Source organism: Lonchura striata, chromosome 10 (assembly GCF_050655825.1).
Source record: "Lonchura striata isolate lonStrDom1 chromosome 10, ASM5065582v1, whole genome shotgun sequence".
NCBI lineage: Eukaryota > Metazoa > Chordata > Aves > Passeriformes > Estrildidae > Lonchura > Lonchura striata.
In genome coordinates, this window is record NC_140712.1 from 24,668,581 (window position 1) to 24,694,444 (window position 25,864).

A 25,864-nucleotide genomic window follows, 5' to 3' on the forward strand; every position below is an offset into this window, starting at 1 on the left:
GGCTGAAACAGGTGCAGAATGTGCAGGCAAAGGCAGTGGAATAAGCAGGATCACTGCAGGTTTCAGGTACCCAACACAATAATGTCTTCTTTGAGTCCAGTCTGATCTCTAAAATCTTCTACAGCCTTAAACAGCCCATTCCTAATTCTGCTGTCTTGGAGTCAAAGAAATAATCAAGTGCAAATATATTTTTACAGTTATTAAATATGAATTCCTTTTCAGGCCCAGGCCATGGGCACACTCCCAGCACAGCTCAGCTTTGCAATTCTCCCTCTTCAGGTATTTTTCCTGTCAGGGCCCAAAATGCTCCAAGGCCAGCCTGGTGAAGTCCTCAATAGTGATTTTTATTAAATTAGTTGCTTTATAAAACATTGCAGATGTTGTAATTGTTAACATAACAATTTGCCCAACTGTAGGAACTGCTGCAGTTTGCTAAGCAAGTTTGGTTTTTAATGAAAGAAAACGGCTGAGTCGTGAGAGACCCACCACAACCCAGGAGAGCCCCAAGGAAGTCATGTGGCTTGGTTTTTTCTTTTACACTTAACCCCTTAATTAACTGTTAAAGAACACCCAACCCAGACAGCTGCATTAGTAGAAATTTAAATGAATGGAACTAAATAAACTTCATCCTTGAGACACAAGTGGGTTTTGCCTTGCTCTGCCCCACCAGGTGCTGTGCAGGTGTCAGGCTCTGGAGCAGCGGCTGTCCCGGGGGACAGGCTCCCAGGTGCAGTATTCCACACTGAAGTTAGCAGTTCCCCTCCCAAAATACTGAAATCCTCAAGCTCTTAAGTCAAGACAAAGCGACTGGAACTCTATGTGCACACCCTGCCCTTGCTGCAAACTGCTCTTGCTCAGCCCCGGCCCTGGAGCAGGGACAGTTAAGGCCATGTCATGGAGCTGTGCTGGTTATAATCCTTCACCTTGTTCCAATTCCTTCCCGATTTAGTGGCTGTTGCTATGAATAGCAGCAGTGCCCATTAGCAGGATTTTGGGTTTTTAACTGCAATTTACAGACCTTTTCCATTCTACCCCTGCCCGGAGCTTCCGCCCGGACCCGGCACCTCCAGCCCCCAGCACACAGATACTGCAATTCTGATTGTAGCATTTGGCAGAATTTAGAGGAAGAAAGGTTGTGCTACATGTTTAAGGGATTATGGGCAACAGAAAGACAACAGAAGGGAGATAAATGTCACATAAAGTCTTCAAAGTCTTGTACGTACTCGCCGTCGTAGCCGCCGTAGTCAGCCAGGTCGTCTTTCATCGTCGCCTTCAGCCCCCCGCCAGGCACAACCCCTTTTTTCTTCTTTTTGGCTTTATTCTGTGCAAGAGGATGAGGCTGGTTATTGGACAGGCCCAGAGCTCTGTCATTAGCCCAGCCAGGCTCAGCCCAGTGGCACTGAGCAGTCACAGCCCCTGTGGCCCTGCCCGTGGTTTCCACCCCACACGTTTTCCTAGGAAAGCTGTGACAGTTCCAGGTGTCCCCAGCTCCCTGCACCACAGCCCTGTCCCCCTTTGCCTTTCATCCTATTTCCCCTGGACTCTCAACAAGTAATTAATAAATGCAGGGGAGTCCCAAGCAGGGGCCGTGATCCCTGAGGAACAGCCCCAGTCTTACCTTCTCTTGTTTTTGTTTTTCACTGCATAATACTGTCAGAGTGTTTGTGATCTTTTTCAAATCATCCACCTCCACTGCATCAGGGAAGGAAAAGGAAAAAAAAAAGATTCCTGATCAGTGTTGTTCTTATAAGGCAGTTAAGTAACATCCACAGTCTCTAAAACTAGAAATAAGCATTAGTGTAACTATGGGCAATTACTTGATTTAAATCAGCAGAACACAGAGTGGGTGGTTCTGGGCCTTACAATCCCAACAAGAATTCTAGCTGGTTCCTTGGAAGCCTGAGCCTTGTAGAAGGTAAAATTTGCAAATAAAGTTACTGAACACAAGAGTCTTACTGAAACATTTGTGCAGTAAAATATGGAGATAGTAAAACACAGTAAAATGTATCAAAAGGAGCACTGGATTACCAATAAATGATTATGTTTGTCAATAAATGGTGCAAGAGGCTGGGAGTCCCTCCAGTTAGGAGCTCTGAATCCCTGAGATGGAAGCTGCCAGCTGGGATGATGGATGTACCCAGCTTCTCCTGGGATCAAGTTACCCCTCACTGAAGGACAACTGGGTAGAGGACAGGGAACCAGCCCAGCACTGCTCCAGCCACCAGGGCATTGGGAAAAGGAGTTTCAATTACTTCATCTCTGTATAGTTACATGCTGAATTCCAGAACAGTTAATCTGCAGTTCCAGAATTACATGAACTCGATTTTGTAGTATTTTCCCTCCAAATGAGGTACTCAAATTATCTGCCTCGGAGAATCTACTCTATTAGTATTATTTCAGAAATGGCTTCAAGAAAAACATGCAGGTTTTAGATGAGGATAAGAATTCACATTTTTTAGAGACCTGTCTCTAACCACCGTGCAGAAAGAGCAACCCTTGCACGAGGAGAGGATCCTTAGTGGAGTTTTTGGAATGGAATCAGGCCAGTGCCTCATTTAGCACAAAGCACCAGAGCAATCCCCTCCGAGCACTGTCCCAGCACCATGTCCACCTCAGCTGCAGCACAGCTCTGCAGCACAGCTCTGCAGCACAGCTCTGCAGCACAGCTGGGGCTGGCTGCACTTACAGGAGATGCAGACGTCCCGAAGCAGCACTTCCAAAAACCCGGCGTAATGTAAGGACTTCTCGTACTGTGTGATCTTCTCCTTCAGCAGCTTCCCAAATTCCGTGAAGTCGTCTTTTGAAGAGGGATTCATGGCATCTATTCCACAAGTGCTATTTACACCTGCAGGGACAGGCAGGGCTGTTAGAGAACATGAGCTGTGAGCCCTTAGAGGGGACCCAGCTCCCACCTCCCTGAGCTCTGCTCCCCCCTCAGCCAGGGCCCATCTCTGGCCTCACAGGAAGGAAGTTTACTGCAAAACTCAGTAATTTCATAGAATCCCTGAATGGTCTGGGTTGGAAGGGTTAAAGCCCAACCAGTGCCATCCTGGCAGGGCAGGGACACCTTCCACTGTCCCAGGTTGCTCCAAGTCCATCCAACCTGATCTTGGGCACTTCAGGGGTCCAGAGGCAGTCACAGCTTCTCTGGGCACCCTGTGCCAGGGCCTCCCCACTCTCACAAGGAACAATTCTGGCCCAATATCCCATCCATCCCTGCCCTCTGGCAGTAGGAAGCCATTCCCTCTTGTTCTGTCACTCCACGCCCTTGTCCGAAGTCTCTGTCCAACAAGTTTTGAAGCTGAGTCAAGCTCAGCAGTCTGACCCAGCTATTCCTGTTCTCTGGACAACCTGCACCAGGAAGCCCCTTTTTCCTCAAATAAACCATTCCTGCCTCAACCTCCTGAGTGCAGAACTCAGCTGGTTCTTTGCAGCTGTGCACACCCCCCAAGCTCTGTGACAGCCTCCCCTGAGCAATGAGCTGAATCATTCATTATAATTAAGGAAACTCTTCCACGTTTGAGGAATGCTGCTGTGCATCAGCATCTTTGCTACTTCTTTGTTCTCAGTGCCACAACTCCGTGTGCTGACAGCCAAACCCTGCTCATGCTTTGCAGGGTCCCAGGGGTTTATTTATTTCCTGCTGCCGTAACTCACCGAAGGTTTCCTTTGCCAACTCCAGGTCTGACTCCTCTTGCAACTTCTTTAGCCGTAGTTTGTCTGCCAACTGTTCTTCTGGTGTGAGCTCCTTCTGTTCCTCGGGTGCCTCTAACTGCAGGGAGCACACAGGGAGAAGGTGGCAGTTAAAGACATCACCCTGCATCACCCACTGCTGCCTCGACTCAGGGCACGTGGAAAACCTGGAAGCCATCCCTGCAGTCTCCATAGATTGTTCATCTCACAGGGAATGGGAAGAAACACCAAACTCCCACTCCTGCCTGCTCCATCACGTGCTGCACACACAGGACCTGGGATAACACTGATCCAAGCACTGGTTCAGCTATGCAGGAATTAAAGCTCCCAGCCCCAGATGGGATCCTGTACAAGACCTAACTTAGGTTTATCAGATGAATCAAGACCTTCTCAGATCTTGCTAGACCTCCAAAAAACCAAATCAAACCCACCCTCTGAATTTTGTGACACAGAAGAAATCAGGAGTTACCCTTTTTTTAAGCTCCTCTTGCTTTTTCTTCTGTAGCTTTTCTTTTTCTTTGATTTTTTCTGCTATTTTCTTTTTTTCTGAAACTTTCGGTTCTGTAAAGGGTGGAACAACAAACACAGCTCTCAGAAGTCTGATGATGTTTTTTCCCCCACACAACCACAAAAACACTGGAAGCCACCAAGCTCAGCTCCTGAGCACAGTTAAAAAGACATTTCTGACAGAGTTAAAGACATTTCTGTTAAACCCAGCGCCAGCCCCACTCAGGTTTGATCCTCACACACCCCAGACACAAGCAGGGTCTGTTCCCATGCTGATACAGAGCCAGGGGTTATCTTAAAGCCTCACCTTGTTTTACCTCTGTCTCCTTCACCTCCTCCTCTTCCTCCTCATCATCCCAGTTATCCTGCAAAACAGTGAAGATTCTTTTACAGATATCTGGAACCTCTTCCAAAGCCCAGAGACCCACTGAGATCTGGTATCAGAGTGAGGGAGCCATGGGAGCTGTACCTCAGGGCTTTTTGGAGCTGTCCATGCTGGCTGAGGCCAGTTCTTACCATGAAAAAGGCAGGTTTTAGTCAAGAAACCAGCTTGTGTCAGTAATTACAACAGCCAGATCACAAACAGCCAACCACCACTGACACAAACAGGACGTTATTCTCATTTCTGGTGTTTTGAGAGACAGAACAGCACTGAGGGATGGGTGCAGCACGGCCCACTGGAAACCCCCAGCCTGGCTGAAACCACGTCAGGCCAGCACAGGCTGTTCTGTCCCACACCAGGGCCCCTCTCCTGGGCTGGGAAAGCCTCCCCAGAGCTGCAGGGATTTTCTGGGAGGCTGCACCAGGGCAGTGCTGCAGAGCCCCACGCTGCCCAGGATGTGCTGATCCAAGCAAGGAGGCACCGAGTCCTTCCACCAGCTCACCTGGATAATTGGCACCTGCAGGGGACTCGGCTTCCCTTCCACGTTCCACAGGCCTGACTTGAGTTTGGAGCAGCATTATTTTAGCTCACATCTAATTAAGTTTGCTACACCCACTGCTTAAATAGCTCCACTCAGCACTGAGGAGCTGCCTCAGCCCCAGCCTGGGAGTCAGATGCAAACTGCAGAGGAAGGGCAGCCTGGCCATGAGGGATCCATCCATGGCACTGGGATATCTGGGAGGGCACCTGGGCAAGGACTCCATGCCATGAGACGTGCCTCAACCCCATCCTGCCAGCCAGGCTGGGTTTATAAACCCAGGGAATTCCAAGTCCTGCCAGCCAGGCCTGGTTTATAAACCCAGGGAATTCCGAGTCCTGCCAGCCAGGCCTGGTTTATAAATCCAGGGAATTCCAAGTCCTGCCAGCCTTGCCTGGTTTATAAACCCAGGGAATTCCGAGTCCTGCCAGCCAGGCCTGGTTTATAAATCCAGGGAATTCCAAGTCCTGCCAGCCTTGCCTGGTTTATAAATCCAGGGAATTCCGAGTCCTGCCAGCCAGGCCTGGTTTATAAATCCAGGGAATTTCGAGTCCTGCCAGCCTTGCCTGGTTTATAAACCCAGGGAATTCCGAGTCCTGCCAGCCTTGCCTGGTTTATAAACCCAGGGAGCTCTCTGGGAGGAAGAGCCAGCTGCCTCATGCTGTGTCCTTGCAGTGATACAGTAATTCCCAGAGAACACATTCATTGCCCAGTATTTCAACACTGTTTCTGTGTCCTCCAGCAGCCCAGGAACATCCTCCCAGCAGCTGGGAGGTGGCAGGGACTGGGCCCTGGCTCCCAGCTCCAGCCCAGCTCGGGATGGAGCAGGCACTGCCCTGTGCCAGCCCTGAGTCAATGGATGAAAATCCCCTGGCAGCAGGCCTGACTTCTGGGGAACGTGTGCTGGGGAACACTGCGAGGAGTTTTGTTACCAAAGGTGCTAATTTTAAACCCGGGAAGCTGACGTTTCCCAAATTAACAGTTACTGCAAACTCATTACCAAAAACCCTTCCAAAACACAGATCTGCAGATACAAAGCACACTCCTCAATGTGAGGTGCCTTAGGAAAGCCGTGGCCAGAAAACTTTGTGCTGCCACTTTAGACCACATCATCCCTCACGTGGGGATTTCCCCATGTGGGGCCTGGCACCGAGGGATCCAGAGCTGAGCAGGAGTCTGGCAGGAAGAGCAGATCAAAGGGAAATAAACCAAAATAAACCACCTTTCTTTGCTGGATCCTCTCTAGACGCAGCTCTGGCACCAAACCCATCATCCCTCAGAAATAGTCAAGCAGCTGCATCCTCACGACACATAAGATGTAAAATGTCTTCCCACTGCCAGGGGCAGGGATGGATGGGATACTGGGAGGGATTGTTCCTGGGAGGGTGGGCAGGGTGTGGGATGGAACTCCCAGAGCAGCTGTGGCTGCCCCTGGATCCCTGGAATGTCCCAGGCCAGGCTGGACAGGGCTTGGAGCAGTGGGAGGCGTCCCTGCCATGGCAGGGGTGGGACAGGATGGGATTTAAGGTCCCTTCCACCCCAAACCATTCTGGGATGACATGTGGGGAACATTTGTTCCTTTATTAAACACAGACCCCTCAGGTGACTCCAAGAGAAGCACTCTGGTGCAGTTCTCCTGGGCACATCCCATCCAGCAGGAATGCTGCTCACTTTCTAAGGAAGGAGGAAAGGCAAATGTCACAGTCTGAGCTACAGGTGTCTGTGCACACCTGTCAGTCACAGAGGGGTCAGTCACACACACCTGTGTCACTCCCACACTCTTTCCCAGTGCCCGGAGCTGCTGTGCACACACCGTCCTTGTCCTGCTGCTCTAACCTGACACCAGGACACTGGGCTGGGGCTGCTACTGAGTTAAAGAAGGGAAGTTACCAAATTTCTGTGATTCTGTGTGTATCTTCAGGGTTTTTAAAAGATTAACTTCTTTTCCTGTACCGTTTATGGGAAGAACTCCACCTGAGCCCCAAGAAAATCTCGTGGTGCTTTTCAGAGATCCTGGTAACAGTGTCCTCAAAACCAACCCTGAGTCCTCACCCAGCGCTACAATGTCCCAGAGCTGGAGGAAACAAAAAGAACTTTTGTAGTTGCCTTATTCCACTGACAGAATCCTAGGATGGTTTGGGTCTGAAGGGGCCTCAGAGACCACCCAGCTCCACCCTCTGCCGTGGGTCGGGACATCTTCCACCCTGCCTGGCTGCTCCAAACCCTGTCCAGCCTGGCCTTGAGCAGTCCCTGGCACTATCCATATGGATCCGGAGGTTTCTGTGGCACCACCAGCCTGCCAGGGGAGTCCAGCAGGAGCAAACAGCGTTTGAGGGAGCTCTGCCTTCGGAAGCACCAGCAGCGATCATGCACAGGTTCTATCCCACCGCCGTGCAGACAGCCCGGCAGGACGCACCTCGTGGTGAGCGGGGCAGGATGAGGTGGAAGCTCAGGAGGAAAAGACGCCCTGGTGGAGCACAGCCGCTCCCGGCCAGCAGCAGAAGCACCAACGCAGCGCTGCCGTCCTTCAGCCCGTCCCGGCGCCTCGCCAGCGCCCCGAACAGCTCCACGGGCTGCAGCCAGCGGGGGGACAGCGCCCCAAAGCCGGGGAGCAGCCGGGGAGCGGCCGGGGAGCGGCGGGTGGATCCCGCGGGGAGCGGGACGTGCCGCTCCGGCAGCGTCTGCGCGACCCTCCCCGCCCGCGGGGCCCGGGACAGCGGCACCGGCACCGGGCAGGGCCGGCCCGGCTTCTCTTGGCACCGGGACGGAGCCCGGAGCCGCCGGCACCGGGAGCCCCGGGCTGTCCGGTGCCGAGCCCCGAGCCCGCCCCGCAGGTCCCGGGACAGCGGCTGCGGGCAGGGCCGGCTTCTCTTGGCACTCCGACTTGGCTCCGTGACCGAGCCCGGAGCCGCTGCCGCGCGGGCGGAGCCGCCGGCACCGGGAGCCCCGGCACCGGGAGCCCCGGCACCGGGAGCCGCCGGCACCGGGAGCCCCGGCACCGGGAGCCCCGGCACCGGGAGCCCCGGCACCGGGAGCCCCGGCACCGGGAGCCCCGGGCTGTCCGTCCCGGCCCCGCCGGTGCCGAGCCCCGAGCCCGAGCCCGGCCCGGAGCCGCGCACGCCGCCCGCCCCGCCGGGCCCGCGGCCCCGCGCTCGGGCGCCACACGGCCGCGGCCCGGCCGCCCCCGCCGCCCCCCGGAGCCGCCAGCGGCGGGGCCCGCCCGGCCGCACCTTCACGTCGTCCTCCTCATCCTCGCCGGCCCAGCGGTCCCCGGCCACCCCCGGCACCAGCCGCTTCGCCACCGGCTCCACCACCTCGAAGCTGTCGGCGTCTGTGGGGAGAGGAGCGCGGTGAGCGGCGGGGAGCGCGCGGCGGCCCCGCCGGCCCCGGCCCGGCCCCGGCCCCGCCGCACCCACCCCACGAGTCCGCCGCCTCCGCCGCCATCTTGGCCCGACCGCGGCCGCCGGGCGGCGCCGCGCGGGGCACGCCGGGACGGCGGCGGAATGACCGGGCCCGCCCCGGAGGCGGGGCCCGAGCGCGGGAACGGGGCGGGGACGGCGCGAGGGGCGGGACCGAGAACGGGGCGGGGCCGGGAACGGGGCGGGAACGGCGGGAGGGGAGGGACCGAGAACGGGGCGGGGCCGGGAACGGCGGGAGGGGAGGGACCGAGAACGGGGCGGGGCCGGGAACGGGGCGGGAACGGAGGGGGCGGGGCAGGGGCGGGGCCGGCGGGAGGGGCGGGGCCGGGCCGGGCCGGGGCCGGGCAGGGGGCGGAGCCGGAGAGGGGGCGGGACCGGGATCGAAACGGGAACGGGACCGGGAAACGGGATCGAGATCGGGGCCGGGATCGGGATCGAGATCGGGGCCAGGAACGGGAACGGGACCGGGATCGGGAACGGGACTGGGATCAGGATCGGGATCGGTACCGGGAACGGGAACGGGACTGCTGCTGGGAACGGGATCAGGATCGAGAACGGGATCGGGACCGGGATCGGGAACGGGACCGGGATCAGGATAGGAAACGGGATCGGGATCGGGATCGGGACCTAGACCCGGACCCGGATCGGCCCCGGGACCGGCATCCCGCTGCCCCGGCCGCAGCCCGGGTCTGTCCCGGGGCCGCGCCCGCCCGGGAGCGGAGCTGAGCCTGGCCGCCCGGGACCGGCCGTGCTCCGGCACGACCCGGCACGGCCCGGCACGGCCGGCACGGCCCGGCACATCCCGGCACGGCCGGCACGGCCCGGCACATCCCGGCACGGCCCGGCACGGCCCGGCACATCCCGGCACGGCCGGCACGGCTCGGCCCCGCCACGCTCGGGCCGCGCACGCCGCGGCGCCAGGCTCCGCTTCCCCCCGTGCCCTGCAACGCGAACAGGAACGGCGGAGCCGCTCGCTGTTCGCTTCTTCACCGCCAGTCCCAGCTCCCCTGAGAACCCCGCACGTGGAAAAGGAGGATAGATTTTGTCCGGAGAGAATAAATTTAGAACGTGTCTTTCATAAACCAAAGCAATGATCTCGGTATACGTCTATATAAACCACACACGTGTGTCTAGGAAAAACACGAATTAAAAATAGAGACTTCCAAAATTATCATCCTTTTCCTGTTCTTCTCCATTTACCAGACAATATAAATAATAACAGAGCCATACCTACGGATCAAACAATGCCACAAGTTATATCCTCACCAAGTCTACACATCTTCACAGCCTCAGGGTGCTGTGGCAGGTGATCACAAAATCACCAGGAATTGTGCAGTAATTTGGAATACGTTAATACTGGAATATGTAATTTGGAATTCTAAGGAATTACACAGAACGTTTAAATTTTTCCTCGATAGTAAAACACAGACACAACTTCTTCCACTTCAAGGCTGAAAACTGTCTTGACTTATAGAAAACTGAGGCTCAGTGAAGGATATCAGCTAAAAATCATAAAAACAGAATCCAGAGCATAAGTGTTTAATTACATCTTTGTGCTTCTGTAGACTAGAAATGATTGCAGAAGAAACAGAAATCCATAGCACAGGACTTCTCTTCCCATCATATTTAACAAGATTCGGCCCCATCAGTACAATGACATTTTTGCAAGTACCAAGAACAAAACCTTCTCCTCCTCCTCCTCTCCCGCGGGTCCCTCCTGCCCGGGGCAGCCCTGGCGCTGCGATGCTGGGCAGGGCAGGGCAGGGGACGATGCTGGGCAGGGTTTTTGTCACAGCAGGGCTTCTGTCACCCTGCCAGGGTGGCTTCCACATTTCAGGGCTCTCCCCAAACGCCATCCGTCCCTTCGCCGACACCGTCCGCCAGTGGTTTGGGAGATTCCCCATCCAGTCCGGGCACATTCGGGCTCCTGCTACATTCAAACCATGGAAATCATCAGGTGGGTGAATCCGAGGTGGGGGAAGCAGGACCAGAGGCGAGGGCAGTCCCAGGGAAAACAAAAGCTTGAACAGGAACTGCCACCCAAGGGCTGGAGTGTGACCGAGCTGCCAGAACCAAGGGGCTCCAACACAGAACAGAATCCACGGGGACACGGCAAACAGGCCACCACAACCCAGCACAGAGCACAGAGGAAATCATTCAGAACCTTGGCAATAGGTTGCGGTGCCTTCCGTAAGGACAAAACCATATTCCGTGAGGGATGGGTGATCCAGCTGCACGGTGCCCTGCTCGGGGGGCACGAGCCACGCTCGCATGGCTGAGCCTGCCCAGGCACGGGGGTGGTGCTGGGGACACAACCTGACCCAGAGCTCGGCACGGGAACAGGGAACTCCCCCTCGAGATGAGCATGACAGAAATAAAACCTGTGGATGAAAACTGCTCCACACCAGGAAGGTTTGCAGGAGGCAGGAGCGCTCTGCAGAGTTCAGTGGTAAACACCAGGCTTGCAGCACAGGAAAATATGAATATTTAATATGTTTACTAAGAATCCCTGTCAGTCCCGTTGTGCACCGATGCAGAGCTACGTCCCCACGTTTACATTCGGGCTTCCCTCGCGGATCTGACAGGCACAGCACGCACACAGCTGGGAAGTGCGGCGTGCCTTTGGTTTCCTCAGCTCTGGAAGCACTTTTGGAAGGGCTGGAGCCACAGAGGACCTGGGGATAAGGATGTTACTGGAACAGGTGAACATCCCATCACGGCTGGAAAAGGCCACAAGCTACAGGCGGGCTCCGTCTGGCAGATCCGTGAATTTTACAGCAGGTCCGTGGTGTGGAGGAACCGGGAGGAATCCCCCGTTAGGCAAAGCTCCAGCAGGGAAGCGAAACCCCTCGGACTCAGATTTACACGGCGAGGAACGAGTGAGGAAGGGCTGCAAACCGAGGGGCAGCTGCACAAAGCTGCCCCTTGCAGGGTCCATCCATCCAGCTCTCCACCAGGGGACACGGCTGCACCAAGCAGATGTAAAGGTAATGTTCTGTACATTTTATTTCAATAAAGACATAAGACAAACAGCGTAAAGATGCCCAGATGCCCTAAAGATAAATACATTTAAAAGATTCTCATTAAAATGAATCTGTAGTATTTCTTTCCTGCAAGCAAAATACCTTTCTTTAAATACAAAAAAAATCAGTATTCTGAATTGCAAACGTTTTCACTTTTTTTGCAGAAAATCTGCCATGATGACTTTGTTTTTAATGAATAAGGATTTTCCACAAAACAGGCTTGCTCTACATGCTAAGTTTTAACAGTTCAGTGACACCATGTGCTAGCTACATACACAACAGATAATATAGTAAGAAAACACTCAACCTGATGAAAAGTTAAAATCTTCATTAATACACTGGAAAAAGTTGACATAACTCATGCCTTTTAAAATCAAAAATACAAAAATTAAATGTTTTGCTAAAAAGATTTTCCTTATTTTAAGGACTCATTTGAAAATGAAGCTGCATGTAATTTGTACAATAAAATTGTACAAGTAAACAGGTAATATACATAAAAAATTAATTGACATACTTCTCAATTATCAGCTGTCCACCTTTAATTTCCAATACTGTACTTTCTTATCAAGCATACAAAATAGCAAACTTCTCTTTAGAAAAAGTGCCGTTCTGTGACATCTTTTACACAAAACCAGTCCGAGCCTGTGGCGTGGTAATGCAGTCGAGAGGCAAAGCTTCCTAACTCGTACAAATGCTACCTTCCATAGAAAGCCTCCAGGAAAGGCGACTCCCACGGCCAGAAAAGGTCCCCTCGGGGCGCTGCATTAGGAGCCAGGGCCGGGGTGGCCGCAGAGGAACCGGGAGTGTCGCGGGAGCCCTGCCCGGGGCAGCGGGAGCAGCCTGGCCACACCTGCCAGGTGAGCACACAGCAGAGCTGAGGTATTCCTTGTCCATCGTGGCGCCGCTGCCAGGTGTGCTCTGTCCAGAGGACGTGCCAGCGCACTGCTTTAGGATATTCCCAATATTAGTAATCCTTATCTTCGTCTTATCTAGCCAGTCTCTTGATTTTTTTTTGAAAAGGTTTCGACTACAGTAGAATATTACAGAAAGAAAATATAAATGCGGGGTTTTTTTGTTGGTTTTTTTTTTTTTTTCTTTCTAAATGAAACTTACGTGGGCTAAAACTAGAGAATATTTTTAAACAAATATACAGGATGCAGGCAGACAAAGCAGGGAAACGGCCAGCCAACTGTTTAATAAAAAACTAACAAAATTTGGCTATTTCCAGAAAAACTATGAAGCGCCTCAACTAAAAGGAATGCATAATGAAATTCTAATCTAATACAGGTCAAAAATGTAAAAAGGTTATAAACCTTAACAGGAAAAATAAAACAACTTTTACTGGCCATTCCTGTTGAAATGAGAATCTTAAAAGTAACAGAAAAGTGGCTACAAACCCACTTAGAGCACCAAACAGAGAGAAAATCCGAGTCCATTTTCAATCTCTGTTGTATCATAAAATCCTGTGTTTCTACAGGTCAAACTGCTGGTGGCAGAAACAGAATTTTCTTTATAAACTGCAGATGTCCTGTACATAAAAAATTTCCTTGGAGTTGCACTAGTTCTAAAGACTTTTCTGTTCTAGCCTCCCTACTGCGGGTACTGGATTGTACTGATGGCGGCAACCTCAGGTGCAGAAAGTCTCTTTCTGTAACCCTTGATCATTGCTGGGCACCAAAGATAAGAAAAGCAAGACGGGGTACAAAAATGCAAAATTTCAACAGTAATGGCAATGTTTTGTATTAGTCCAACAGGGTCCTGCATTTCCTCCCCTCGGCAGCGAGAGCAAAGGCTTTAATCGGGGGGTAGCAAATCATGCAAGCGAAATCTGTCTCTGATGTGAGGTCGGACGTCTTCGTTCTGTGGGGGAAAGGGCAGGTTTAGGAGCAGAAACACAGCCAGACCCACTGCAGCAGGGCTCCTTGCCTAGCACCCCTCTCTGAGCACAGCAAACAGACATCTCCACGCGCGATGCCGCTGCAGAGACTCACAGAAATAACTGCACAGCACCCACAGCAGCTGAGGAGTGATTTATCGGCCTTTTGGGAACAAAGAACACAGCACAGCCAGCCACGGGCACCGTGGCATCAAAGGCTCAGAGATCCCAGTTTCCTCAGGACTGATGTCACAATCCCACAGCCCTGCGTTTTCAGCACACTCAGCAGAGACAAGCCCCTTCTGCCGTGCGAGCACGTCCCTGGATCTTCAGCAGCCTCAACCCCAGTGACTCAGAAACCCTTGACAATAGGTGAAAATATCAAAGGGACTCACTGACAGTTCTGGGAAAAGCCACGAAAGCACTTACCAGCTCTACTAGTTTCTCCAGAAATGGAATCAACTTTAGGAGTTCATTATCATTTTTATCCATGAACCAGCTTTCTATAGGAATTCCATTGGAAAGCTGAAGTTAAAATATGAAAAAAAATCATCAACACACAATTTATATTTAATTTATCTACAGATAAGACTTGTGAAATAGCAATTGGGGGAAAAAACGTTTCCAAGTTAGAGATTCCTGAGTATTATTCCCACAGTTTGGTTTGCAGGCTTCAATACAAAGTCCCAAATTTACATTTCCCTGTGCCTCTCAGGAAGTTCTGCCCCCTGAGGTGTCTCCTGCCCCAGCCCCTCACCTGGTAAGCAAAGGCTTGCGGTGAATTGTCGATGATGATGGTTTTGGAGAGGTCTCTGCCCAGGATGTTTAAATCCTTGATGTAATTCCCTTGTACACACACACAATGCTCACGGAAGAGTCGATGCCTGCCATTAAAGGAAAGCACTGAGACCAAGGACAACAGCCACACTGCACCAGGAGCACACAGCTTTGCCAAGCATTATCCAGTTTTTTCCTCTTCCCATCTCCTGTTAGAGAATTGTGCCCCTTTTCTGCTTTCTTTAGAGCTTTTTATGGGTAAAATGCCCAGATCAGGTGATTTTGCACTAACACAGGGGTGGGTGTCTGTACTTATTCAGGCTCTTCTTTCTGACCCCTTTCCCAGCCAGGCCAACAAAGGGACCCAAGAACACCCCAAGGATGTGCCAAGCCCCAGGTGCTGCACAGAGCCAGTTTATTTGGTTTATTATCCCTTTATTCTGTCCCAGAATAAAGAACGGGGCCTCCCCGTGCCACCTCATGCCAGAACACGAGGTGTCACAAGGAGTGTTTCCTTTCCTGTTACACCTCTGCTGGCAATTAACCTATTTCAGTTGTTACACCTCAAAAAAAAAGCCTCAAAAAAAAAAGGCCAAAATATCCCACCAGCTCCTTCCCTCACCTTCAGCCTGCTCCTGTGTAATTCATGACAGAAGGAATGGATGAATGGATGGATGGATGGATGGATGGATGGATGGATGGATGGATGATGGATGGATGGATGGATGGATGATGGATGGATGATGGATGGATGATGGATGGATGGATGATGGATGGATGGATGATGGATGGATGATGGATGGATGATGGATGGATGGATGGATGGATGATGGATGGATGATGGATGGATGATGGATGGATGGATGGATGGATGATGGATGGATGGATGATGGATGGATGGATGATGGATGGATGATGGATGATGGATGGATGATGGATGGATGGATGATGGATGGATGGATGGATGGATGATGGATGGATGATGGATGGATGGATGGATGGATGATGGATGGATGGATGGATGATGGATGGATGGATGGATGATGGATGGATGATGGATGGATGCTGGATGGATGATGGATGGATGGATGGATGGATGGATGATGGATGGATGCTGGATGGATGGATGCTGGATGGATGGATGATGGATGGATGGATGATGGATGGATGGATGGATGGATGGATGGATGATGGATGGATGGATGGATGGATGGATGGATGGATGGATGGACGGACTGACTAAAAGGACTCTGACTGAACACCCAGCAGGAACAAATCTCCCATTCCTGGCAGCTCCACAGATCTACAGACTGTGAAGCAGGCAGACTTGGTGCCGCCCGCCCCGGTGCAGAGCAGCCCCTTGCAGGCTGCCTGTGTGTTTAAATGCAGAGCTCCGAGCTGCACACAGCGTGCCTGATTCCAGGCAGGAGCCGAGCTCCCCACGTTGCCATGGAGGGAAAGGAGCTGCTGCATTTATATATAGAGTGTGAGTCACACGAGTGGGGCCTGACAGGCACCTGGGGCTGCTGGCAGAGCGGGGCCCAGCCAGCAGCAGCAGCACAGCAGCAGCACAGCAGCAGCACAGCAGCAGCACAGCAGCAGCACAGCAGCAGCACAGCAGCAGCCTGCAGGTCCCAGCCCCTGCCTGCTGCTTGTGCGTGGCTCTGCCCTGTGCCAGCAGCAGTCGCAGCCCTGCACCTCTGCAGGTGTCTGGAGGAAGGTGTGACACGTGGGCACAGCCCCACAGGGTGTTCTGGAGTGCCAGTGCCCTCCTGGGCACCATCCTCGGGCTGGCACCACCAGGGAGGGCTTCCCTGGCTTTCCTTTTCCCTCAGGAAACCCCCGAGCAGAAACCAATTTGGGGCCAGCACTGCCAGGTACAACTCCCCTGCCAGTGAGAGTGACAGAATCCCACCCCTGAATTTCCTTCTGCCCTAAGGAACTGGAAAGGCCAAAGACTTCCCAACAAAGCTCACTACTGAGAAATGAAAAACCAAACCAGCTCCAATACAAAACCAACAGACAAATGAGTTTGTGATTGAATGAGAATGAAAAGCATGCTGATTGTAAAAGCTATACAAGCCACAATTTATAATAAATAACTGAAGTTATTAAGTGAAGTTTAAAAGTAATCAGGAACTTATTTAATTTCATTTCTTTGCAGTGTGTATTCCAGAGCACATTTTTGATCCCCAAGAGGTCATTTCCCATGAGCCAACCTAAGAGAGACTGAACAGGGGTTTTGGTCTGGGGCTATTTTATCACAAGGCACCAATTCCATCACTTCAGGCCATTTTTCTCCCTCTCTTAGCCCAGGCAAACCCCCAAGGGATCAGTCAGGGACACACTGCACAAGTGGGCAGGCACAGGACTCAGTTTGCTCATGACATTTGTTCTGGTTTTACCTGACCAGCTGCTTTTTGGGGTCCAGGATGTTCAACAACTTGTCTGCATACACCTTCTTAGAAGCAGTAAACAGAATGATCTGGGGATTGGAGGGGAAAAAGTCACCACTGGAGGTACAAGGAAGTGGATACAATTTAAAAATGAAATTCAAAGGTGGTTGTGGGAATTTGTAGAAAAAAAAAAATTAAACTTTGATAGAAGGTTCTTATAGTGTGTATTTGTATGAAGAAATGTTGACTTAGAAATGTTATGCAATAAGATAGATATTGTTGAGAGAGAAATGGAATTAGAAATAAGTTTTAAAAGGTGGCTTTGTAAATAAGATTAGATATTTTGGAGAACCAGAATTATGAAAGATGTATTGTAACAAGATTTATGAGGGGTAATATTAGATGATTGGTTGTAAGGTATTTATAGCATGGTGTGGGTAAAGTTGATAGGTTAAGGAATGCTTATAGTTTATTGTAATTAGGAAACAGTTGAGTTTTGACTGTAATGGTGTGAATTATATTTGTATTCTTTTACTTTTTATATGAGATTGAGAATAGAATAAAAGTTTTAAAAGTTTTTTTTAGCTGTTTTATTTTTGGGTTAGAAAAGGGTTTGATCTGATAAACTGCTGTTTAGTGTGAGGAGTAAGGGTCTGACAGCAGAAAAGTGACAAAGGGAGAAGGGATTGTGGCAGCTTTACCTCGTAGATCTGAGACATGCGCTCCAGGAACTCTCGGAAGAACGGCCTTAGCCGGACGTACACCTGCAGAGAGAGGGGCTCAGCAACGGGCACTGCAGCTGCACGGGCACAGCGTGGGCACTGCACAGCACTGCAGCTGCACGGGCACAGCGTGGGCACTGCACAGCATGGGCACAGCGTGGGCACTGCACAGCACTGCAGCTGCACGGGCACAGCGTGGGCACTGCACAGCATGGGCACAGCGTGGGCACTGCACAGCACGGGCATTGCAGCTGCACGGGCACTGCAGCAGCACGGGCACTGCACCGGGACTGCAAAGGGACAGGGATATCCTAAAAGGGTCAGGGATATCCCAAAAGTGTCAGGGAGATTCCAAAAGGACAGGGACACCCCAAAAGGGACAGGGAGACCCCAAAAGGGCACGGGCACTGCACAGCACGGGCACTGCCACCTCGCAGCCCACACCCAGGCTCAGCAGCACACAAGCACACACGCACACACACAGACACACAGACACACACACACAGACACACACACACACAGACAACACACAGACACACACACAGACACACAGACACACAGACACACAGACACACACACACACACACACACAGCAGGGCTCAGCCTCCTGTGTAACAGCACCCCAGCAATGCTCCAGCAGCTCCCAGCCTGAGCAGCTCAGAGGGAGCAGTAACACACTGACATCAGCCTCAACGTTCTGATGGATGGAATTAGGGAAAAAGTGACTAAAATGCAGAAATTGGACAATCTCTACGTTAAAAATTAAATTTGACCAAACACCCTGACTTGGCTCTCACCAGCAGGGCAGCACCAGTTCAAGCCCTGGATACAAGAAATAAATCCTCTTCTTAATAACCACTAACAATTACCTGAGCCTGGGGATGTCAGACTGATTTAAAAAAGGCCTCAGCTGTTTCTATACTTCAATAAACTCAACCACCACCCGCACAGAACTGCACACACAGAGGAACCATTCCCTGCAAGGAACTGTGGAGCCACAGGAGGTCCCAGCCAGGAGGGCTCTGCCTCCCTCTGAGTCCAGCAGAGGATTTGGGCTCACGGGGAGGAGCTGCAAAGGGAACAGCTTCAGTGAACAGAAAATTCCCTGCCAGATCTGACACCTGCAGTTTATCACCAGGCAGGTGCAAAATGCCAGGCTGCTGCTTCACCCTCTTCAAACAAGCTGAGAACAACTGCACACAGCCAGGATTCCCACAAAACAAAATCAAAAAGTTGGGTTTTCTCTGTTTACCTGGTAAATGACATCTTGAAAAAGAACTGGAAAAGTGAGTGCAGCATCTTCTAATTCGTTTAGACTACAGTGCACTAATGTTTCATCCTAGAGAAAAAGTTACATGAAAGAAAGAAAAGCGTGTGAAAAACAATGTAGAAAACATTCAACATTCAACAGTTTCTGTTTAAAGCAAGCACAACTGATTTCCACAATGAACAAAATAAGGGAAATGCTCCATCCCCCTGCTCTGGTTTGTGTTTATAAAGATATTTACCAAGTCTAGAACTAATGAGAACTCTGGTGTGCTTCTGGTTTTCAGTGGGAGAGCTGGCTTCCTGTTCAGCTGCTCTTCTGTTAGTGGGGGGACATGTTTGATGAAATAGTATCTGAAAATATACAGATTTTGCTGTAAAAACGTACATTACTGAAGTGTAATGCTGTAGCCCAACTTAATATTTGAAATATTTAAGGCACAAAAAAGTATTTTAAACTGAAATAAACCCCACATGAGCATACACATATTTTTTTAAGCTCAGAGCTTTTGGAGTTCATTATCGTAACATGAAAATGATCCAATTTAAATAGAAGCATCTTAATTCCAAATGATTAATTTACATCCCATATGATTAATTTATTATTTCCAGTAGAAACACTGGCACTTACGGATCAAAGACTTCCCAGTCCTCTTCATAGGTGGCTTCTGCGTGAGCTGATGAGTAGCCACTGTCTGGAGATACTGGTGCTGAAATTCAACGAAAATGACCAAAACAAAAAATAAAACAAAAAACCACAAGAGCTGGTCTTATTAGTGCAGTTCTTTAAAGGGACAATTTGCACTCGAGAACGAGGGAGGAGAACAGTGGCAAAGCTCCCTCCAGCCCCACCTCCCCTGCTCAAAAGCTGCTCATCCACCAGAGCCTGGAGCTCTGGGGAGGGCTTAGTTCAGGATTTGATGCTGCCCATGCACACAGAAGCTGAATTTTTGTCAAAACAAGATGTTGTCTTCTGAAGAAAATATGGAAAATGAATGGAGGATCTGTGTGTTTCTCATTTACCATGTTGTTCTAATAGAAGACATCAAAATGTAGCCAATTTCTCTTTGGAGATCAGCAAGTCCAGAGTGTGCAAGCTCAGTGTTAATAATAATTTCTTTCCTCTGGAATCTCTGCTTCCATGGGAAGAAGAGTTATGAGGCCACCTGAGTTAGCAGGAATAGTTAAGTCCTGCCAAAACTGTGTCTTTGGTGCCTAAACCAGATTTGCCTACCAACCATAAATCCAGTATTAACACCGTTTGTACACCCCAAGGGAAGGTGGAATCAGAGACCCTGCCAAGGAGCTGGATTCCCTGGGATCAGCCTTTCCCTGTCCCACACATGGTCCCTGTGCCATCCCTGACCCAAAGGAGGGACAGGAGTCCCTGCTGAGATGCTGCCCCCATATCACCTTTCCCTGTCCCCCACACGGTCCCTGTGCTGTCCCTCACCCAAAGGTGGGACAGGACTCTCAGCTGAGATGTTGCCCCCCAAGATCACCTTTCCCTGTCCCCTGGCACAGTCCCTGTCCCTTACCCAAGGGAAGGTGGAACACGAGTCCCAGCTGAGGTGCTGCCCCCCATGTCACCCTTTCCCTGTCCCATCCCTCACCCAAAGGTGGAACACGAGTCCCAGCTGTGATGCCACTCCCACACCACCTTTCCCTGTCCCACACACAGTCCCTGTGCTGTCCCTTACCCAAGGGAAGGGGGGCAGGACTCCCAGCTGAGGCGCTGCCCCCATATCACCCTTTCCCTGTCCCATCCCTTACCCAAGGGAAGGGGGACAGGACTCCCAGCTGAGGTGCTGCCCCCATATCACCCTTTCCCTGTCCCATCCCTTACCCAAGGGAAGGTGGAACACGAGTCCCTGCTGAGGTGCTGCCCCCCATGTCACCCTTTCCCTGTCCCATCCCTCACCCAAAGGTGGAACACGAGTCCCAGCTGTGATGCCGCTCCCACACCACCTTTCCCTGTCCCACACACAGTCCCTGTGCTGTCCCTTACCCAAGGGAAGGGGGGACAGGACTCCCAGCTGAGGCGCTGCCCCCATATCACCCTTTCCCTGTCCCATCCCTTACCCAAGGGAAGGGGGGCAGGACTCCCAGCTGAGGCGCTGCCCCACTGCTCTCCCTGCCGCCGATGCCCCGATGCCCGTCCCTCGTCCCTTACCCGTGAGCGGGGGCAGGTCGCGGTCGCCCGGCTCCTCAGGGTCGCCCAGGCCGTTGTTGAGGGCCCGGCCCTGCGCGCCGGGCGCGGGGAAGGCGGCGCCGTTGGTGGACGTGGCCGTGCTCGTGGTGATCTCGTCCACCTGCTCCATGTCCAGCTGCTTCACGATCTCCTCGGCCTCCACGGCCTGGCCCGGCGAGTCGGAGCCCGACGTTCCTGAGGGACATTTCCAAACCCTCAGGCTGAGCCCCGCCACTGCTCGGCTCCTTCCCAGCCCCACACACAGCCTCGGAATAATCAGATATCTGCACGGATTCGTGCCACAAAAACAAGAACAAACTGAAGGCCAAGACAATGACTCTAAAACATGTCTGAGACAAGAAATGTAATCCCTTTTTTTTTCCTTCTCCTTATTTTTTTACTGAAAAGTGCACCACTAAATACACCTATGAAAGAAATGCTCTAATGCTCCTAAACTTCTTTCATTAACCATCAACCCACCCAAGAATGAAGAAGCCTTTTTGCCTGGCAGCAGTAACTCTTAGTTTGTAAACCAGCATGAAAAGTGTACCGTCACTCAAAGCAGCTATTTCATACAAAAATTTATTTTCACACTCAGCTTTAAGCTATTTGCCTTTTGAATAATACTCACCATTTTTATTTGCTGGTGAAAAAAAATTGAAAACAGGAGAAAATATGGTTCCCAATAACGTTGTTCGTGGGGGACTGCCTGTGGTGGGGTTATCTTCCAATTTTCCATTTTGCTTTACGTGTTGGTTCGTCATCTCATAACTTCCAGCTTCTGGAAAAGAAAAAATACGAGTTTTAACACCACCCACCCAGCTGGGTTTCAGGTGCCTATGCTCCTTTACGGTCAGCATTTGCTCTCTAGAGGTGTACTCTTGTTCAAGGCCCAGCTGGGTCCATGAGAGTCAGTAACTTTCTACCAGCATAAACCCAAAATGTCCATTCTCAGCAGGCCCAGAAGCTTCTCTCCAGACACACAGAAATCTGCTCACACAAACACACAGGTGGAAATTGTGATTTGGCGGAGGCAGCCCCGGAGCTGCCAGTGCCAGGACTCCACTAGAGGGAGGCACGAGAAAGGGTCCCAGCTCCCTGGCTGAGCCTCAGCTGCTCCAGAGCCCAGCCCTGCTCCTCTCCACACACACACAGGGGCACAGACACACCTCGAAGGGAAAGGATTGCCAGCTGTTATCACAAAGGACAGAATTCAATGAACACCCATGTTCCAGAGCTGACACATAACAAGGGTGATCTCTCATGCCACAGCTCAAATCCCCATCCCACAACTGACAGAAACCTGCCTGTGTCTGACCAGTGCTCTCAGCATCTAAGGACACCTGCTTACTTCCACAATGTCAGGAGCTGGGAGGTCACGTTTCCCTTTTATTTGTGAGAAAGCGGGAGAAGAGCTAAATCAAATGATTATGGGACTTTCCGAATAATAACTAAAAACAACAAAAAAAGTTAAATTAGCTCCAAAGCAGCTGCTGCTGACCCACACTGCTCTCACAGAGACACAGTGGGAGCGTCTGGGGGATGGAAGTGCTGCCCACAGCGCTGGAAATCCCGTTCTGCTGTGATCAGCCCTGAAGCCAGGCAGAGCCCAGTGACCTGCCCTGCTGCAGCCCCGGCTGGGGGAGGCAGGGCTGGGGGATGGCAGAGCCCCCCCAGCCTGCAGGGAAGCGGGGGCATCACCAACCTCCGTTGAGCTGACTTTTCCGCCGCACGCGCGAGAGCTGCTTGTTGGGCTTCTCTCCCGTCTGCGGGGTGGAGGTGATCAAGTTGTTGTCGATATCCCGCTCAATCCGACTCCTCTTGGGGGGATTTTCTCTTTCTTCCTTAAAACAGAAAAGAGGGGAAAAACCAACGTGCTGAGCAGCGCCTTTTCCCATGGAGCAGACCAGAGAGTGTCACTTCCTGGAGAAAGTTCACCAAAGATCCCTTTGCTGCTCCACCTCCAGGTGCAGAGCGTGCAACAAGTGTCTGGCCAGCTGGGATTTTACATCAGTTTAAACTAAGACTAAGTATGGGGAATAAAAACTCTACATGGAGCTGCTGTAGTAGAAAAATTGCCTTTACAGCCAATCTATAAATATTCCAGTGCTGCAGAGGCTGGGAAAGGCAGAGACAAAGCAACTAAAATTACCTGAAACTTGGTTTCTCTGCCTGCTAAATACACAGGAGGTGAACTGCCCAACAATATCCAGTGTGACAATCTGTATCAGTACAGGGCAAAACTGAGCTGTGAAAAATCCAAGGATTCTCCTTACCTGGGAATAAGTGACTGCAGCACTCATGGGAATGAGACAGAATCAAACAGTTTTGCACATCTTCTGTGCATGGCTGTATGTGCAGGCACACGTTTATGGTAGGTTTCTTACCCTTTTCCCCCAAAACACCTATGACAAGTCGATAAAATGTTGAAATTTTATCAGATTTTTATTTATCACAGAGCTGATCTGGGATACATTGTAAATTAGTTCTGACTTCCTGGATACTCTTGAATCTGCAGTTACATAATGGCAGTATCTGAACGGCTGAGATGGATGATGTGGGGTTTTTAACTGGCCTCCATCTAGAGAAAAAAAGCCAGTTTTTGAAGGAATTCCAAGGTTACATTCAGTCTATCAAAGTTTATATATATATATATATTTTTTAATATATATGTATGTGTTTGTATATATATTTTTTTCAGCTTCAAATGTCCATGCAGCACATGCCACAGGTGTTCACATGTGCAGACCAGTAAAGCTCAGCTTTCTAGCTGCACCAAGACATGAAATATCATGGTTTTCCCCACCAAAATCTGGATCTGGATGTGATGCTCCAAGCAAGGAAGTGCTCACTGCAGGAATCCCTGAGCAGTTGCATCAATTCCATGGCACTTGGATTTGTGAGGTTTGACCTTCATTGATTAAATGACTCCTAAACAATTTTAAATAAAATTGCCAGAAATAGTCAAGAAATTAATGCTTACAGACTGGCTTTTGTAAGTTGTTAATACTGGTAATTCCTTGAATCTGGATCCAAGGAATCCTTAAAATAGAAATTAAGAATGTACTGAATTTATTTGACATTTTCACAAAGGAACACCAGGCAATAAAGCCTGTGACTTATTGGACTGTTAAATACACCTACAATCGACTCCTGAAGGTTTCAAAGTCTGCTTTAGCTGACACAACTCACAGGCACTTGTTGCCTTCCAACTCTTTACGTTTTGCTTCCACCACATGATTAATTCTTAACAGGACTGGTTTTCAATCAAACCTGAGGTGATTCTGACCCGCTTGAAAGCAAAGCAGGGGCCTGCAGGCAGCGTACCTTGGGTGTGCTTCCTTTAATGAACTTTTTGATCGAAGACAAGAGGCCCGTCTCATTTTTGGGTGGCTTTCCCCCGCCGCCAGGTAAGGGCTCCTCCACCTCCGAGTGTTTCCGCTTGGCCCGCAGCGCCCGCTGCGTGTGGAGCTGGTTGGACTGCTGGGAGGCTTTCCGTGTCCTCAGCCTCATCTTCATGGGTACCACATGGAAAGCTGAAGGGAAAAGCAGCAATCCCTCGCTGAGGAAACGTGCCACAGCTGCAGCTCCCGAGTCTGATGGGGGATGCGCGGCTGGCGGCGCTCCCGGCGCGCTCCAGCACAGAGCTGTGTGCTCAGGGAGAGCACCACGCTGCCAGGGGACAAACCATGGAACGTGGGCATGGCTGCAGCACCCAGCACCCCCAGGGCACAGCACCCAGCACCCAGCACCCCCAGGGCACAGCACCCAGCAACCCCAGGGCACAGCACCCAGCACCCCCAGGGCACAGCACCCAGCACCCAGCACACCCAGGGCACAGCACCCAGCACCCCCAGGGGTACAGCACCCAGCACCCCCAGGGGTACAGCACCCAGCACCCCCAGGGGTACAGCAGCCAGCACACCCAGGGGTACAGCACCCAGCACCCCCAGGGGTACAGCACCCAGCACACCCAGGGCACAGCACCCAGTACACCCAGGGCACAGCACCCAGCACACCCAGGGCACAGCACGCAGTACACCCAGGGGTGCAGCACCCAGCACACCCAGGGGTGCAGCACCCAGCACACCCAGGGGTACAGCACCCAGTACACCCAGGGCACAGCACCCAGCACACCCAGGGGTACAGCACTCAGCACACCCAGGGGTACAGCACCCAGCACATCACTAAGCCTGGCTCAGCACCCAGCACACCCAGGGGTACAGCACCCAGCACATCACAGACACTGTATGTCCCTGGCTCAGCACCCAGCACATCACTGAGCCTGGCTCAGCCCTCCAGCTGGGGCAGGCAGGAAAGCCCATCCTGCTCAGCATGACAGAGCTACCTAGGGTGGAAAGCACCTCTCAGGTCATCGAGTCCAACCTGAGAACAATCACACCTTGTCAACCAGCAGGGTGGCACCTGTCCTGATGAAAGCACTGATTGTAGGCTGCCTGTTGTCTCCAGCCCCAAATCACACCAGCCCCTGACCCAGGAAGCTCTTTCCTCTCTCTGCTCCTCCAAATGCTTCACTGCAAGTCTCCACATTAAACTTGAGATGAGACCTAAATCTAAATTCCTGTCGAGTGCCCACAGAAGGAAGCAGGAGCCTGTGCACCCAGAGTGGGTGAGGACAGGAACCCAAAGTGAGCTTTGGTGCAGCTGAGTCTGGGAATCACACCAGACCTTGGGAACACTCATGCAAGGGCAGTATTCATTAAAGCAGAGTGAAAGAGCATTCCAGGGAATGCATCCCATTTATCTCCAGCCTCCAAGTGGGCTGCTGGTGTTGTCACACCGAGCCTCAATGTCACTGTTCTCTGGGCTGGGGACGTGTCCTCTGCAGCTGCCTGGAGCTGGGCTGCTTTGACGGGGACTCCTCGTGCTTAAAATCAGGCTTATGCTGGATCAAGAGAAGAAAAATGAAGTAGCAAGAAATCCATCTGAGCTGTAATGCACAGAAATATTGGAAATAAAGTAATTTGCCTTTCCTAGCTGAAGTAATGACAAAAACCAGGTTTTTAAAGAAATTGTATGCTTATCACTACAGGAATCAGTGCCTTGCCTTTCT

General features: G+C 51.5%; 2 protein-coding genes across 2 annotated transcripts in view; both read right to left on the reverse strand.

The window, feature by feature from the left end:
• Positions 1-323: 323 nt before the first annotated feature.
• On the reverse strand, positions 324-8,582 carry EIF3J (eukaryotic translation initiation factor 3 subunit J). The gene is made up of 8 exons (XM_077785973.2): positions 8,537-8,582; positions 8,351-8,451; positions 4,508-4,565; positions 4,163-4,254; positions 3,658-3,772; positions 2,687-2,845; positions 1,619-1,692; positions 324-1,321 (listed from the first exon to the last, which is right to left on the reverse strand). Exons 1-8 carry the CDS (start codon positions 8,562-8,564, stop codon positions 1,193-1,195), a joined length of 756 nt encoding a protein of 251 aa, XP_077642099.2. The 5' UTR covers positions 8,565-8,582; the 3' UTR covers positions 324-1,192.
• A 2,942-nt stretch (positions 8,583-11,524) lies between these two features.
• Positions 11,525-25,864, reverse strand: part of CTDSPL2 (CTD small phosphatase like 2) — a 30,108-nt gene continuing 15,768 nt past the window's right edge. Inside the window, exons 2-13 of the mRNA XM_021541787.4 lie at positions 24,118-24,326; positions 22,496-22,634; positions 21,422-21,571; positions 20,773-20,985; positions 19,231-19,309; positions 18,842-18,953; positions 18,586-18,672; positions 17,313-17,375; positions 16,621-16,700; positions 14,196-14,322; positions 13,868-13,963; positions 11,525-13,422 (exon numbers count right to left, since the gene is read on the reverse strand). Of these exons, the coding sequence (XP_021397462.3) occupies positions 13,357-13,422; positions 13,868-13,963; positions 14,196-14,322; positions 16,621-16,700; positions 17,313-17,375; positions 18,586-18,672; positions 18,842-18,953; positions 19,231-19,309; positions 20,773-20,985; positions 21,422-21,571; positions 22,496-22,634; positions 24,118-24,309 (1,404 nt within the window). The 5' untranslated portion in view covers positions 24,310-24,326 and the 3' untranslated portion in view covers positions 11,525-13,356. The remainder of the gene's footprint in view (positions 13,423-13,867; positions 13,964-14,195; positions 14,323-16,620; positions 16,701-17,312; positions 17,376-18,585; positions 18,673-18,841; positions 18,954-19,230; positions 19,310-20,772; positions 20,986-21,421; positions 21,572-22,495; positions 22,635-24,117; positions 24,327-25,864) is intronic.

What these genes read in the sequence shown, in the direction of transcription:
- EIF3J (XM_077785973.2), bottom strand. Translation starts at nt 8,564, where the DNA reads ATGGCGGCGGAGGCGGCGGACTCGTGGG. An exon ending in ATGAGGAGGACGACGTGAAG is followed by an intron (nt 4,566 to 8,350) that starts GTGCGGCCGGGC and finishes ACTGTTTTGCAG; the next exon opens with GATAACTGGGATGATGAGGA. An exon ending in TCGGGACGTCTGCATCTCCT is followed by an intron (nt 1,693 to 2,686) that starts GTAAGTGCAGCC and finishes TCCCTGATGCAG; the next exon opens with TGGAGGTGGATGATTTGAAA.